Below are 17,721 nucleotides of genomic sequence, written 5' to 3'. Positions count from 1 at the left end.
CCAGTACGTGAACTGGAGACCCCGATCAGAAACTATGTCCTCAGGCACCCCGTAGTGCCGGAAGATGTGAGTAAACAGGGCCTCCGCAGTCTGTAGGGCCGTAGGGAGACCGGGCAGAGGGAGGAGACAACAGGACTTAGAGAAACAATCCACAACGACCAGGATCATAGCGTTTCCCTGTGAAAGAGGTAGATCGGTCAGGAAGTCTACTGACAGGTGTGACCAAGGCCGCTGTGGAACGGGGAGGGGTTGTAACTTCCCTCTGGGCAGGTGTCTAGATGCCTTGCACTGAGCGCACACTGAACAGGAGGAGACATAAACCCTCACGTCCTTAGCTCAAGTGGGCCAACAGTACTTCCCCCTAAGGCTCCGCAACGTCCTCTCAATACCCGGATGACCAGAGGAGGGTAATGTGTGCGCTCACCGAATCAACCTATCACGGACACCAAGCGGGACGTACTTCCGTCCAGCTGGGCACTGAGGTGGGATAGGCTCTAACCGAGATGCCCGCTCGATGTCCACGCGCTCACCACCGTCACCACCAGACAAGAGGCCAGAAGTATGGGGGTGGAATCGATGGACCGCTCCTCTGTAACATACAGATATCTATACGATATCGTAAATCTGAATCTGGTGAAAAACATGGCCCACCTTGCCTGGCGAGGGTTCAGTCTCCTTGCCGCCCGGATGTACTAAAGATTACGGTGGTGAGTCCAGATGAGGAAAGGGTTTGGGCCCACTCAAGCCAATGTCTCCACACTTTCAGGGTTTTTACGTCAGCCAGCAACTCTCGGTACCCCACGTCATAGTTTCGCTCCGCCGGGCTGAGCTTCTTCGAAAAGAAAGTGTAGGGGTGGAGCTTGAGTGGCGCGCCCGAGCGCTGTGAAAGCACTGCTCCAATCCCAGCCTCGGATGCATCCACCTCCACCATGAATGCCAAAGAGGGATCCGGATGAGCCAACACAGGAGCCTCGGTAAACAGAGTCTTCAAGCGACTAAATGCTCTGTCCGCCTCAACCGACCACCGTAGACCCACCGGCCCCCCCTTCAGCAGTCAGGTAATGGGAGCAGCCACCTGCCCAAAACCCGGTAGTAATTGGCAGAACCTAAAAACCACTGCACCTCCTTTACCGTGGTGGGAGTCGGCCAACGGCGCACGGCTGCAATGTGGTCACACTCCATCACCAAGTGGAAATGCGATAACCCAGGAAGGAGACGGCCTGTTGGGAGAACACGCACTTCTCAGCCTTGACGTATAGGTCATGCTCCAACAGTCGCCTAAGTACTCTGCGCACCAGAGACACATGCGTGGCGCGTGTGGCGGAATATATCAAGATGTCATCAATATACGCCACCACCTGTCATCTGTGGATCTATTGGGGCGGTACGTGAATTGGAGTGGGTACTTCATTCGATAACTAGAGGACTCCAGATTTCTCCAGGGGTGATAAGTGTAATTTGTGTCGTCATCTGTTGTCTAGTACTGCGTTTTTGCTAGCTAGGTCCATCTATCTTAGTACGTCTTCCCAGTACCCTACTTGGTGTGTGAACTGCTGACTGCTCATAACTTGCGGATGATTGTTGACACATCAACCAGGATCAAGGGGCAGAGCAATATGTGCCTTGTTTTGGTAATCAGTGGCTGTATTGGAGTGGGAGGGGTTTCTCCTCTGCAAAGCAATCAGCAATTAGTACAGGGAGGTGTGCTCTTCACCTCTGCTAAGCAATCAGCTATTAGTACAGGGAGGTGTGCTCTTCACCTCTGCTAAGTAATTAGCAATTAGTACAGGGAGGTGTGCTCTTCACCTCTGCTAAGCAATCAGCAATTAGTACAGGGAGGTGTGCTCTTCACCTCTGCTAAGCAATCAGCAATTAGTACAGGGAGGTGTGCTCTTCACCTCTGCTAAGCAATCAGCTATTAGTACAGGGAGGTGTGCTCTTCACCTCTGCTAAGCAATCAGCTATTAGTACAGGGAGGTGTGCTCTTCACCTCTGCAAAGCAATCAGCAATTAGTACAGGGAGGTGTGCTCTTCACCTCTGCAAAGCAATCAGCAATTAGTACAGGGAGGTGTGCTCTTCACCTCTGCTAAGCAATCAGCAATTAGTACAGGGAGGTGTGCTCTTCACCTCTGCTCGGCGACTAGCAAATAGTGTTAGTACTTCAGCCTCCCCTGGTTTCTCAGTGGAAGCTGGAAGCGGTGGTCATGTCAGTGGCGGTCAAAACTAAGACCATTGCCGAAAGAAAGACTGTTCTGCCAAGTTGTTCTGGGGAGTTGTTGGAGGAAGGAAAGAGAGGAAGGCTCCACTCTCTCACCTGAGTATCTTAGAATTAACTAGTTATTCACAGATGGTCTCATTTTGCTCTTTTGTAGCTTTAGCAACTATATGTGTGTTTTCTATACCTGTTTGCTCCTCTCCCTGTGGGCTTTACAGACTTTCCCCACCCCTTGGCTGCAACCCTTCTAATTTAGTGTTCCATGTGTGTTCCAGTGTTCCATTCCGGGTCTCTGGCAGCGTTTGGAACTGCTGCTCTGCGGTCAAGAATGCTGAGTTCATTTTGCTGTTCATTAGAGCTACTCATCTTGTTGGCTGACGAAAAGTAAATGTGGACAGCTCTTCCAATATCTTCAATATGCACCTCGGAATTGGATAACAACATGCTCAGTTGCGTCCCCAATGTGTCTGTCTTCACTTGTATCCTGTGAGCAAGATCCGATCAGGTGACAGAGAGCCATGTGAGAGGTGCTTCGGCATGCAGCCGGGAGAAGGGAATTATTAAGCATTAAGCATATAGGAGTACCTGTTTCTTTGTTAGCATTTGTTAAATGCAGAATTCGTCATCAGACTGAGAAATAGAGAGCAGTCTGGTGTTTTCCTTCCCTGTTGAAAAGGTTGACCTTGATGCCTAGAGCCAATACTGCACAGAGCAGGAAGTGCTTTCTGAGGTGTGTAGGTGGACAGAAATCAGCTAGCTCTGCTCTGCACCCCTGGGTCACTGAGACTTCCTGTCATGTGACCACATAGAACACATGGAACACTCAAAATTCACACACTGAAAATAATATAGGCCTACACACTACATACTTTATAGAAGCCCAAGATGTATTGCTACAGTATATCTGTATTATACAAATAGACACAGACACATATGCAAACACACAGATATTAATATTTTTTCTTTTGGAGTTGTGTGTCTGTTCTGTTGAGTTATGGAATATAGCAGAGCCAGGAATGTGTTCCATCACTGGGAGTCCCTGGCAAGGAGCTAGTTTAGTTCCCATAGGCACTCTGAGTCTGTGTGGATCAAGCATACTGCATCACTAACACTAGCTATCACTGGCAAACAGTGGAAAAACGTTTAGGTAGCTAACGTGATTCTTTTTACATGCACTACTAAAGTTAAAAATCATTGGAATAATGGTTTCCTTCTTCCAGTCTTGGTGCTATTCCTTTCAAATCTAAGTTCAGTGGTGTAGTGGAGGGTACACGCAGGTACACGCCCGAAACCCATGTGGGCTTTGTGTGTACTCACTTCTTAACCCCCACTGATGCATATCAAAGTAGTGTAGTGTTTGTATACGATTTATCAATTATGTAGTACAATAGAGAAATCAGACACAAAGTAGTCTACACAATCGCTAAACACGTGAAATATATTCACGTGCGCTACACACCTCGTCTCAGCAGAATATCATCTGTCAGGCAGAAAGAGCACATAGCTCTCAGCTTTATTGTTGCTTGGAGCAGCTCACAGATGAATGATATCGTTAGCGGGTAGTTTACGTAGGAAAGATGTTTCAACTGATGATATCTACCAGTAAATGCTAACTAAGGCAACAATGGGTATGCAAACCAGGTGTTGAAAAATGTAGGCTCGAAGTCTTGGTTGAATCTTTGCGATGTGCAATTCAGTCATCATGCTCTGTTTGAATGAAAATTTCGAAAGGCTTTCCCCAAAAAATCTTCCCAATTAAATGTTGACTGCACGGTAGGCCTACCTGACACAATGCCATAAAGATGATTTGTATCAATCACATGGACTCTCTAGGCCTATTGTACAGTAGCCTACAGAAACACCGCTAGCCAGGTCTCTTGTTCGATCCGCAATTGAATTAAAGGGCAACTAGACCATTATTATTTTATTTTTTAATATAGAACAGAATTTTTCAAACACGGCGCCGTTCCTTCACCAGGCATTGGAGTATACCCACTTCTCCAGGTACCACTACACCACTGTCCAAGTTGCATTCAGACTGACTTAATCATTTAAATCTAACCTATAACCTGACCCATCACCTTATGTATTACTGCTCCAAGTTGCAAGAAGTGGCATCATAAAAAACACCCAAAAACTAGAGAACACAAATGGCTCATAGTCTTTCCATCCAACCATTTCAAGCAGATTAATTATGACGCATAACAAAACAACAGGCCTGATGGAAACAGCAAATTTGCCTGTAAAATTTCCCAATGTCGACAAAACAAAATACGCTGTATAATTGTGGATAAGTTTTGGTCTGTGAAATAGATTATGCGACAATTTCGGTGGAAATGTATTTATGCACAAATATCATGCACAAAAATAACCATCACGTTGAAGTAAGCTTGGAGTCACGCGACGATATGTTCCGTTGTGCCAACATGACATGGAAAGACATGAAGAGTTTTTAGACAGATTTAAATAAGTTATGATGAATGTCATAATTTATTTCATAACTTCATAACTTATGTTGGTTAAGTGCACAGTGATGTGCTTCATGCAAATATCTGATAAATATCAAGGGTATTATTTGAATGTGGGAGACATGATGATCGGTGACTGTTGCCAATTATCAAAAGGATCTTATCCATACCCCATCATGTATTTATTTATGCTGATTTTAGAATACTTGCATAAAAATCCATCACAATTGGATGGAAACCTAGCCCATAAATCTAAAACTGAAACAAAATAATATAAATATGAAAATGAAATATATTTATACAACTTAATCTAAATAAAAACTAGAAAATCAGGTCTGAAAACTAAAAGAAACTAAACAGAATTTAAAAAACAAACAAAAATGAATAGAAATAAAAATGAATTTATAAACACAAAACTATAATAACCTTGCTACACACCCACACACAGGTCCAGTGTTTTGATGTGTATCACGCTGCAGAATGTTGGACTGTCCTGTTCATGTTGATCCACCAGTAAGACCAGGCATCTTCTGGAGAGGAGAGGGAAGTTCCAAGGTTTTATATGACTTTAGTGCTCCTGAAAACCCCTCTGGCAACACATAGACATGAAGACACAGACATGAACACACAGACATAAAGACACAGACATGAACACACAGACATGAACACACAGACATGAACACACAGATATGAACACATAGACATGAAGACACAGACATGAACACACAGACATAAAGACACAGACATGAACACACAGACATGAACACACAGACATGAACACACAGACATGAGCACACAGACATGAACACACAGACATGAAGATAGAGACATGAACACACAGTTATGAACACACAGACATGAACACACAGACATGAGCACACAGACATGAACACACAGACATGAAGATACAGACATGAACACACAGATATGAACACACAGACATGAAGACACAGACATGAACACACAGACATGAACACACAGATATGCACACACAGACATGAACACACAGACATGAACACACAGACATGAAGACACAGACATGAAGACACAGACATGAACACACATACTTGAAGACACAGACATGAAGACACAGACATGAAGACACAGACATGAACACACAGATATGCACACACAGACATGAACACACAGACATGAAGACAGACATGAACACAGACATGAACACACAGACATGAACACACAGACATGAACACATAGCCATGGTAAAAAGGCTGATCATTTGTGACCACAGCAGCAACCACAAAATATCTTGTGAAGGATTCACACACACACACACACACACACACACACACACACACACACACACACACACACACACACACACAGATTAGAGTCATTTATGAGAAGTGTTATTCAGAGATGGAAAAAGAATGGAGCTTCAGGGGGAGTTAAACCATAGAGATGTGGGAGAGTTGAAACCTTGTTTGAGGAGGGTCCAGATGACTGAACTCAAGGTTGTGGTAAAAGCCTTGGATGTCTTCTCAGTACAGTCAGATTGAGCTCTTAGAACTTTTAGAAATAATAATTCATCTTTTCAGCTGGCCATTCCATTAGTGGATGTGTTTATTGCTTAATCCTTTCATATAAATTGGATGATTACACATCATAACAGTTCTCTGTTGATCTGATTTGTCTCAGGATGTACACTGTACTTAGTAAAGGTTACTGGATAAACACCCACTTCTCGTACTCTATGCCTGTATAAATATGTTGTACTGTTCTGACCCCAAGGAATATCTTAATCTATTATTGTTATGGGACTTATACACTGAAGGTGCAAAACATTAAGAATACCTTCCTACCACTGAGTCGTCATCCCCCCTTCCTTCCCCTTTTGCCTTCAGAACAGACTCAATTCGTCGGGGCATGGACTCTAGAAGGTGTCGAAAGCGTTCCACAGGGATGCTGGCCCATGTTGACTCCAATGCTTCCCACAGTTGTCCAGTTGGCTGGATGTCATTCGGGTGGTAGACCATTCTTGATACACAAGAGAAACTGTTATTTAAACTGAGCATTAAAAACACAGCTACCATACCCCGTTCAAAGACACTTCAGTATTTTGTCTTGCCCATTCACCCTCTGAATGGCACACAGACACAATCCATGTCTCCATTGTCTCAAGGCTTCTTAAACCTGTCTCCTCCCCTTCATCTACACTGATTGAAGTGGATTTAACAAGTGACATCCATAAGGGATCATAGCTTTCACCTGAATTCACCTGGTCAGTCTATGTCATGGAAAGAGCAGGTGTTCCTAATGTTTTGTACACTCAGTGTACATACTTTAATATATTTTTATAGACCACATTATGTTATTTATATAGTCTTGATCTAGAGTTGGACGTCCACTCACATAAATAATTCCAATGTAGTTACTGTGATTAATATATTTGAAATGTTTCTCTCTATTATCTCTCTACCTCTCCCTGTCTCTTTGTCTATCTTTGTTCTAATCATTGCCAAGAGATGACTGGCCCTGTCCTCCGTTTAATAGACCTACTTTCGTATTGGTTTATGTAAAAAGCAAGAGCCATTAAAGACTGATGTCTACATCTAATTTTCCTTCTATCTTTCTCTTTCTCCCCCCTCTCACTCCCTCTCGTTCCCTCCCGTTAAATGCTCCCATTAAAATGTCCATATCTTATTCTCTCTCTCCCACCCCCTTTCATCCCAGCTCTCTTCTTGCGTCTGGAGGCTCCTATGAACAACATCACCACGTCTCTGGGCCAGACAGCAGAGCTGCTGTGTCGTGTGTCCGGTCACCCCACTCCCACGGTGCGCTGGCTGAAGAACGACGCCCCCGTGGTCCAGGAGCCTCGCCGGATCTCCTACCGACCAACGCCCTACGGCTCCCGCCTCCGCATCCGTAACCTGGACACTACAGACACAGGCTACTTCCAGTGTGTGGCCACTAACAGCTACGGCATCGTCTCCACCACAGGAGTACTCTTCGTCAAGTTTGGTAAGACTAGTAGAACGAGGCTTTGAGACTGTTATGAAGTGTTTACAAGTCCCCAATGAAGCAGCTATTAATGCCATCAATCAAACCAATCAATGTCACGCATTTAGAGTGATAATCTAAAGCTGTCTGTCTGGTCTATCTAATCAACGCATGTTCAAAGTAGTTAGGAGAGAGGTCAGAGTTGACTGTCTGCTTTGATAGCATGAGCTTAGTGTAGATGTCTGGTAGCATGTGGTTTAGCCAGAGCTAGGCTGCATGGCTCTAGCAGCTATGGAGAAGATGTCTGGTAAGCAGGCTGCATGGTAGCAGCTTGGAGATGTCTGGTAACAGCCAGAGCTAGGCTGCATGGCTCTAGCAGCTATGGAGGAGATGTCTGGTAACATGTGGTTTAGCCAGAGCTAGGCCGCATGGCTCTAGCAGCTATGGTGAAGATGTCTGGTAACATGTGGTTGGGGCCAGAGCTAGGCTGCATGGCTCTAGCAGCTATGGAGAAGATGTCTGGTAACATGTGGTTGGGGCCAGAGCTAGGCTGCATGGCTCTAGCAGCTATGGAGAAGATGTCTGGTAACATGTGGTTGGCTAACATGGCTCTAGCAGCTATGGGAAGATGTCTGGTAACATGTGGTTGGGGCCAGAGCTAGGCTGCATGGCTCTAGCAGCTATGGAGAAGATGTCTGGTAACATGTGGTTGGGGGCCAGAGCTAGGCTGCATGGCTGCATGATGCTCTAGCAGCTATGGAGAAGATGTCTGGTAACATGTGGTTGGCCAGAGCTAGGCTGCATGGCTCTAGCAGCTATAGATGTCTGGTAACATGGGGCCAGAGCTAGGCTGGCTCTAGCAGCTATGGAGAAGATGTCTGGTAACATGTGGCATTTAGCAGCAGATGTCTGGTAACATGTGGTTTAGGCTCTAGGCGCATGGCTCTAGCAGCTATGGAGAAGATGTCTGGTAACATGTGGTTGGGGCCATGGCTCTAGCAGCTATGGAGAAGATGTCTGGTAACCGCATGGCTCTAGCAGCTATGGAGAAGATGTCTGGTAACATGTGGTTGGGGTAACCAGAGCTAGGCTGCATGCTAGCAGCTATGGAGAAGATGTCTGGTAACATGTGGTTAGCAGCTATGGGAGCTATGGAGAAGATGTCTGGTAACATGTGGTTGGGGCCAGAGCTAGGCTGCATGGCTCTAGCAGCTATGGAGAAGATGTCTGGTAACATGTGGTTGGGGCCAGAGCTAGGCTGCATGGCTCTAGCAGCTATGGAGAAGATGTCTGGTAACATGGCTCTAGCAGTGGTTAACATGTGGGCCAGAGCTAGGCTGCATGGCTCTAGCAGCTATGGAGAAGATGTCTGGTAACATGTGGTTGGGGCCAGAGCTAGGCTGCATGGCTCTAGCAGCTATGGAGAAGATGTCTGGTAACATGTGGTTTAGGCCAGCAGCTAGGCCGCTAGGCTGCATGGCTCTAGCAGCAGATGTCTGGCATGTGGTTTGCATGCATGGCTCTAGCAGCTATGGAGAAGATGTCTGGTAACATGTGGTTGGGGCCAGAGCTAGGCCGCATGGCTCTATGGAGAAGATGTCTGGTAACATGTGGTTGGGGCCAGCTATGGAGAAGATGTCTGGCTAGGCATGGCTCTAGCAGCATGGCTCATGTGGTTAGCAGCTATGGAGAAGATGTCTGGTAACATGTGGTTGGGGCCAGAGCTAGGCTGCATGGCTCTAGCAGCTATGGAGGAGATGTCTGGTAACATGTGGTTTAGCCAGAGCTAGGCTGCATGGCTCTAGCAGCTATGGAGAAGATGTCTGGTAACATGTCTGGCTCTAACATGTCTGGTAACATGTGGTTTAGCCAGAGAGGCTGCATGGCTAGCAGCTATGGATGGCTCATGTGGTTTAGCCAGAGCAGCTATGGAGAAGATGTCTGGTAACATGCTCTGGCTTGGGATGTCTGGTAACAGAGCTAGGCTGCATGGCTCTAGCAGCTATGGAGAAGATGTCTGGTAACATGTGGTTTAGCCAGAGCTAGGCTGCATGGCTCTAGCAGCTATGGAGAAGATGTCTGGTAACATGTGGTTGGGGCCAGAGCTAGGCTGCATGGCTCTAGCAGCTATGGAGAAGATGTCTGGTAACATGTGGTTGGGGCCAGAGCTAGGCTGCATGGCTCTAGCAGCTATGAGAAGATGTCTGGTAACATGTGGAGAAGGTCTGGTTGGGGCCAGAGCTAGGCCGCATGGCTCTAGCAGCTATGGAGAAGATGTCTGGTAACTATGGAGAAGATGTCGTGGTTTAGCCAGAGCTAGGCCGCATGGCTCTAGCAGCTATGGAGAAGATGTCTGGTAACATGTGGTTGGGGCCAGAGCTAGGCTGGCATGGCTCTAGCAGCTATGGAGAAGATGTCTGGTAACATGTGGTTGGGGCCAGAGCTAGGCTGCATGGCTCTAGCAGCTATGGAGAAGATGTCTGGTAACATGTGGTTGGGGCCAGAGCTAGGCTGCATGGCTCTAGCAGCTATGGAGAAGATGTCTGGTAACATGTCTGGTAACATGTGGTTGGGGCCAGAGCTAGATGCTGCATGGCTCTAGCAGCTATGGAGAAGATGTCTGGTAACATGGTGGTTTAGCCAGAGCTAGGCTGCATGGCTCTAGCAGCTATGGAGAAGATGTCTGGTAACATGTGGCTCTTTGGAGAAGATGTCTGGTAACATGTGGAGCTAGGCTGCATGTCTGGTAACATGCAGCTCTGGCAGCTATGGAGAAGATGTCTGGTAACATGTGGTTTAGCCAGAGCTAGGCTGCATGGCTCTAGCAGCTATGGAGAAGATGTCTGGTAACATGTGGTTTAGCCAGAGCTAGGCTGCATGGCTCTAGCAGCTATGGAGAAGATGTCTGGTAACATGTGGTTGGGGCCAGAGCTAGGCTGCATGGCTCTAGCAGCTATGGAGAAGATGTCTGGTAACATGTGGTTGGGGCCAGAGCTAGGCTGCATGGCTCTAGCAGCTATGGAGGAGATGTCTGGTAACATGTGGTTGCATGGGCAGCTATGGAGAAGAGAGTAACATGTGGTTTAGCCAGAGCTGCATGGCTCTAGCAGCTATGGAGAAGATGTCTGGTAACATGTGGTTTAGCCAGAGCTAGGCTGCATGGCTCTAGCAGCTATGGAGAAGATGTCTGGTAACATGTGGTTGGGGCCAGAGCATGTGGTTAGGCTGCATGGCTCTAGCAGCTATGGAGAAGATGTCTGGTAACATGTGGTTGGGGCCGTGGCATTTAGCCAGATGTCTGGTAACATGTGGCTAGGCTGCATGGCTCTAGCAGCTATAGATGTCTGGTAACATGTGGTTTAGCCAGAGGCTGCATGGCTCTAGCAGCTATGGAGAAGATGCTATGGGTTTAGAAGATGTCTGGTAACATGTGGTTTAGGCTGCATGGCCAGAGCTAGGCTGCATGGCTCTAGCAGCTATGGAGTAGATGTCTGGTAACATGTGGTTTAGCCAGAGCTAGGCTGCATGGCTCTAGCAGCTATGGAGAAGATGTCTGGTAACATGTGGTTGGGGCCAGAGCTAGGCTGCATGGCTCTGGAGAAGATGTCTGGTAACATGTGGTTGGGGAGCTAGATGCTCTGGCTATAACATGTCTGGTAACATGTGGTTGGGGCCAGAGCTAGGCTGCATGGCTCTAGCAGCTATGGAGTAGATGTCTGGTAACATGTGGTTGGGGCCAGAGCTAGGCTGCATGGCTCTAGCAGCTATGGTGAAGATGTCTGGTAACAATTGTTACCCCTGTTATTTAAATCATCCCTGTCCTCTCTTCCAGATCCACTCCCGACACCAATGCCAGGGAGGCCCTATCCGTAAGTTAAAACAATTCTGTCCATCCATTTTTTACTAACCACAACCCAACACTGGCTCCCTTTACAAACAGATAGAGAGGGGAAGAAAGATAGAAACCTCTGAAGACATGAATGAGATGATAGCTAATTATTAATGTGATAGAACGTGGGGAAAGGTTGTTAAATAAAGTGATGAGTTAATAGTTGTGAAAGGAAAAGTGTTTCCATGATGGCTGGCCAAGGCTTTTTCACGTCAGCCACATACTATATGGACTTCTTATGGACTTCAGAGCTTGACAGAGGAAAGCTTGCGGATTTTTCTCTGAATCATTGACAGATCAGGTTCCCTTAGTGTGAACTCTTCTCAAACCTCTAAAGATGATGCTGCTTCAAGTAGATGTGTGACTCTTGTGTCAGATAGATTGAGTGTAAATAGATAGGGGTGGAGTAGAGACAGCTTAGGGTACAGTAGAATGAGAACAGGCATCTTATCACCAGATCTCATCTCTACTGTACTGTACTGGACTTTCTACTCCTCCTGCTCCTCCTGTCCCTCTTCCTCCTGCTCATCCTCTCTCCATCCTCCCTTTCCATGGTGTACTTTCCTCCTGGTTCACTAGTCTGTGTTAGGACCCTCTGAACTATCTGTGTGTCCTCATTTCAACACGTTCTCCTGTAGACTGTCCTGTGATGTGGATATGGAGTGAGAGTTAATTTACTCAATGGTTTATTAACTGGCAAACATACATGTATACAGAGTAAATCGAATTATCGATGTTTGCTTTAGAGCTCTCTGAAGTTGTATAGGAGAAATGTGCATGTTGTTTTCTATAGTTTCAATCTCTTTGGTTCCAAGGAAGGGGATTTTTCCTCAATGACAACATCAAGGCAGCAAGCCATATTCCACACACATACACAAACGTACAATGTCAAGGCAGCGAGCCATATTCCATGGAAAAGGCAGGGTATATTGGAACATCAAACAGGTTGGCATGATGGGGAAATTCACACAGCCACAACCACAGACACACACACACACACACACACACACACACACACACACACACACACACACAGAGACACACACACAGAGCGAGACACACACAGAAAGACACACACATACACACTTACAGTACATGGTCTCACACAACTAAACTCAGCATAAAAAGAAACGTCACTTTTTCAGGACCCTGTCTTTCAAAGTTAATTAGTAAAAATCCAAATAACTTCACAGATCTTCATTGAAAAGGGTTTAACACTTACTGACGGTAGGCAATTAAGGTCACAGTTATGAAAACTTAGGACACTAAAGAGGCATTTCTACTGACTCTGAAAAACACCAAAAGAAAGATGCCCAGGGTCCCTGCTCATCTGCGTGAACGTGCTTTACATGCTGCAAGGAGGCAGGAGGACTGCTGATGTGGCCAAGGCAATAAATTGCAATGTCCGTACTGTGAGACGCCTAAGACAGCGCTACAGGGAGACAAGACGGGCAGCTGATTGTCCTCGCAATGGCAGACCACATGTAACAACACCTGGACAGGATTGGTACATCCGAACATCACACCTGCGGGACAGGTACAGGATTGCAACAACAACTGCCCGAGTTACACCAGGAATGCACAATCCCTCCATCAGTGCTCAGACTGTCCGCAATAGGCTGAGAGAGGCTGGACTGAGGGCTTGTAGGCCTGTGTGTAAGGCAGGTCCTCACCAGACATCACCGGCAACAACGTCGCCTATGGGCACAAACCCACCGTTGCTGGATCAGACAGGACTGGCAAAAAGAGCTATTCACTGACAAGTCACGGTTTTGTCTCACCAGGGTGATGGTCGGATTTGCGTTTATTGTCGAAGGAATGAGCGTTACACCTAGGCTTGTACTCTGGAGTGGGATCGATTTGGAGGTGGAGGCTCCGTCATGGTCTGTCACAGCATCATCAGAATGAGCTTGTTTTCATTGCAGGCAATCTCAACACTGTGCATTACAGGGAAGACATCCTCCTCCCTCATGTGGTACCCTTCCTGCAGGCTCATCCTGACATGACCCTCCAGAATTGGCAATGCCACCAGCCAAACTGTTCGTTCTGTGCGTGATTTCCTGCAAGACAGGAATGTCAGTGTTCTGCCATGGCCAGTGAAGAACCCAGTAGTCTGGGACCTGTTGGATCAGAGGGTGAGGGCTAGGGCCATTCCCCCAGAAATGTCCAGGAAGTTGCAGGTGCCTTGGTGGAAGACAGCAAGAACGGCCAAATCTGGTGCAGTCCATGAGGCGGAGATGCACTGCAGTACTTAATGCAGCTGGTGGCCACACCAGATACTGACTGTTACTTTTGATTTTGACCCCCCCCCCCCCCCTTTGTTCAGTGACACATTATTCAATTTCTGTTAGTCACATGTCTGTGGAACTTCAGTTTATGTCTCAGTTGTTGAATCTTGCTATGTTCATACACATATTTACACATGTTAAATTTGCTGAAAATAACGCAGTTGACAGTGAGAGGACGTTTCTTTTTTTGCAGAGTTTATTTCTGCCATACAATTTGTTTTTATTTACGTGTTGCTGAAATATCCTGCAAAACTTTCTTCCCATATTGTGCTGTCTTTCTCTAGATGACCTCTCAGGAGGTGATGTGAAGTGTATTTTCTCCCTCACAGCCCCTCTCTGAGACTCAGCCAACTCTCCCCTCTGGCCACGCACCAGAGCATGTTAATGTTGATTGAAGTCCACAGCACCAGGACCTGCCTCTGTGCATAGGCTACAATCAGCTGGTCGGCCCAGGCGGCATTGCAGGATAAAGCTGGACTCATTTGGTTTAAACACAGTCATTATGGCCTTTCATTAAATCACACAGCACATGGCCTCTTTTGACTGGGGCCAGGGGCCGGGGATGAGCCCTGTTGGTCGTCATTAGTGTCATTGTCAGCTGATTAGCTGTCAGAGGGGCGGCAGGGCAGACCTACATTAGGGAGATGGGGTCAGCTAATTTTGGCATGTGGCATGTGACGGCCTCTGAGGTTGTTTTGGTATTTTCTATTGATGTGTCAAAATGTCAGTCATGGTTGTGGAGGTGGACTGGGTAGAGAAGCACCTGGTTTAGCTGGAGTAAGACTGACTGAGGCTCCTAGTTGTTGCTTTTGTGGTCAGGGAAAGATGTATAGTTTTCCCATAGGGTTTGCGCTTTGGTTTTCCTCCCTGTAGGTTTTTAGTGGTCACTGATGGGGGTACTTGGTCTTTGCCCAGTAGTTTTTCTGTATGCATATGCTGGTCTGGTGGGGTTTAGATGGTGGACACTAATGTATGTCATATTTATGCCCTGGCCTGGATATGTCAAGTAGGCCAGCCACAGATAGACCCAGAGCCCACAGCACTTCAGCCCACACCCCAGTGGCCAGCCGTCCCTGTGTACATTACACTGTGGCTTTGATCAGACCAGACCTGACCTCAGCTCTGCCACAGCTGGACATGTCATGGAGAGAAGGAGGGGTGTGTGATAGAGGAAGTGAGGGGTGAGACAGTTAAAGGAAGTGAGGGGTGAGAGTGAGCTGGAGAATCAGAGATACAAACAGATGGAGAGAAAGTCAAGAAAGAGAGAGGGGATAAGGAATACAGGAGAGACAGACAGGGGCTGGAACATTTTAGTCCTGCTGTCAATGTTATGGTAATTAGATGGGCGGACATCCAAACATGGAACCCTGAGGGTCAACACATACATTACATTACATTACATTTAAGTCATTTAGCAGACGCTCTTATCCAGAGCGACTTACAAATTGGTGAATTCACCTTCTGACATCAGTGGAACAGCCACTTTACAATAGTGCATCTAAATCATTTAAGGGGGGGGTGAGAAGGATTACTTTATCCTATCCTAGGTATTCCTTGAAGAGGTGGGGTTTCAGGTGTCTCCGGAAGGTGGTGATTGACTCCGCTGTCCTGGCGTCGTGAGGGAGTTTGTTCCACCATTGGGGGGCCAGAGCCGCGAACAGTTTTGACTGGGCTGAGCGGGAACTGTGCTTCCTCAGTGGTAGGGAGCGAGCAGGCCAGAGGTGGATGAACGCAGTGCCCTTGTTTGGGTGTAGGGCCTGATCAGAGCCTGGAGGTACTGCGGTGCCGTTCCTCACAGCTCCGTAGGCAAGCACCATGGTCTTGTAGCGGATGCGAGCTTCAACTGGAAGCCAGTGGAGAGGGCGGAGGAGCGGGGTGACGTGAGAGAACTTGGGAAGGTTGAACACCAGACGGGCTGCGGCGTTCTGGATGAGTTGTAGGGTTTAATGGCACAGGCAGGGAGCCCAGCCAACAGCGAGTTGCAGTAATCCAGACGGGAGATGACAAGTGCCTGGATTAGGACCTGCGCCGCTTCCTGTGTGAGGCAGGGTCGTACTCTGCGGATGTTGTAGAGCATAAACCTACAGGAACGGGCCACCGCCTTGATGTTAGTTGAGAACGACAGGGTGTTGTCCAGGATCACGCCAAGGTTCTTAGCGCTCTGGGAGGAGGACACAATGGAGTTGTCAACCGTGATGGCGAGATCATGGAACAGGCAGTCCTTCCCCGGGAGGAAGAGCAGCTCCGTCTTGCCGAGGTTCAGCTTGAGGTGGTGATCCGTCATCCACACTGATATGTCTGCCAGACATGCAGAGATGCGATTCGCCACCTGGTCATCAGAAGGGGAAAGGAGAAGATTAATTGTGTGTCGTCTGCATAGCAATGATAGGAGAGACCATGTGAGGTTATGACAGAGCCAAGTGACTTGGTGTATAGCGAGAATAGGAGAGGGCCTAGAACAGAGCCCTGGGGGACACCAGTGGTGAGCGCGTGGCGAGGAGACAGATTCTCGCCACGCCACCTGGTAGGAGCGACCTGTCAGGTAGGACGCAATCCAAGCGTGGGCCGCGCCGGAGATGCCCAACTCGGAGAGGGTGGAGAGGAGGATCTGATGGTTCACAGTATCGAAGGCAGCCGATAGGTCTAGAAGGATGAGAGCAGAGGAGAGGAGAGTTAGCTTTAGCAGTGCGGAGTGCCTCCGTGATACAGAGAAGAGCAGTCTCAGTTGAATGACTAGTCTTGAAACCTGACTGATTTGGATCAAGAAGGTCATTCTGAGAGAGATAGCGGGAGAGCTGGCCAAGGACGGCACGTTCAAGAGTTTTGGAGAGAAAAGAAAGAAGGGATACTGGTCTGTAGTTGTTGACATCGGAGGGATCGAGTGTAGGTTTTTTCAGAAGGGGTGCAACTCTCGCTCTCTTGAAGACGGAAGGGACGTAGCCAGCGGTCAGGGATGAGTTGATGAGCGAGGTGAGGTAAGGGAGAAGGTCTCCGGAAATGGTCTGGAGAAGAGAGGAGGGGATAGGGTCAAGCGGGCAGGTTGTTGGGCGGCCGGCCGTCACAAGAAGCGAGATTTCATCTGAGAGAGAGGGGAGAAAGACGTCAGAGCACAGGGTAGGGCAGTGTGAGCAGAACCAGCGGTGTCGTTTGACTTAGCAAACGAGGATCGGATGTCGTCGACCTTCTTTTCAAAATGGTTGACGAAGTCATCTGCAGAGGGGGAGGAGGATTCAGGAGGGAGGAGAAGGTGGCAAAGAGCTTCCTAGGGTTAGAGGCAGATGCTTGGAATTTAGAGTGGTAGAAAGTGGCTTTAGCAGCAGAACAGAGGAGGAAAATGTAGAGAGGAGGGAGTGAAAGGATGCCAGGTCCGCAGGGAGGCGAGTGGGGTCAACACTGTGCTGTTGGATGGCTTAGGACAGGGCTTCTCAAACTTTTGGGGGCTGGGGACCCCTTCATAATCAGAACAGAACTTGAGTGACATAAATGGAGTTTTACTATGATTTTGGCAGTCCAGACAAACTAAGTGCCCCAAGGCAGTGATTGGGGACACTGCCCTGTGTAGGGTGCCGTCTTTCGCATGGGACGTTAAACGGGTGTCCTGACTCTTTGAGGTCATTAAAGATCCCATGGCACTTATCGTAAGAGTAGGGGTGTTAACCCTGGTGTCATGGCTAAATTCCCAATCTGGCCCTCAAACCATCACGGTCACCTAATCATCCCCAGCTTCCATTTGGCTCATTCATCCCCCTCCTCTCCCCTGTAACTATTCCCCAGGTCGTTGCTGCAAATGAGAACGTGTTCTCAGTCAACTTACCTGGTAAAATAACGGATAAATAAATAAAAAATAAAAATACGTTTTGGACCCTGGGATGGAGCAAATATGTTGCAGTTTTCAAGCTAAT

At 47.5% G+C, this 17,721-nt stretch overlaps 1 protein-coding gene across 1 annotated transcript in view; it reads left to right on the top strand.

The window, feature by feature from the left end:
- ror1 (receptor tyrosine kinase-like orphan receptor 1) overlaps nt 1-17,721 on the top strand; it is a 324,788-nt gene that overhangs the window by 184,743 nt on the left and 122,324 nt on the right. Inside the window, exons 3-4 of the mRNA XM_064932991.1 lie at nt 7,376-7,663; nt 11,475-11,511. Of these exons, the coding sequence (XP_064789063.1) occupies nt 7,376-7,663; nt 11,475-11,511 (325 nt within the window). The remainder of the gene's footprint in view (nt 1-7,375; nt 7,664-11,474; nt 11,512-17,721) is intronic.

This window comes from Oncorhynchus masou, chromosome 24, assembly GCF_036934945.1.
Source record: "Oncorhynchus masou masou isolate Uvic2021 chromosome 24, UVic_Omas_1.1, whole genome shotgun sequence".
Taxonomy (NCBI): Eukaryota; Metazoa; Chordata; class Actinopteri; order Salmoniformes; family Salmonidae; genus Oncorhynchus; species Oncorhynchus masou.
This window is presented reverse-complemented; position numbering and strand designations above follow the sequence as displayed.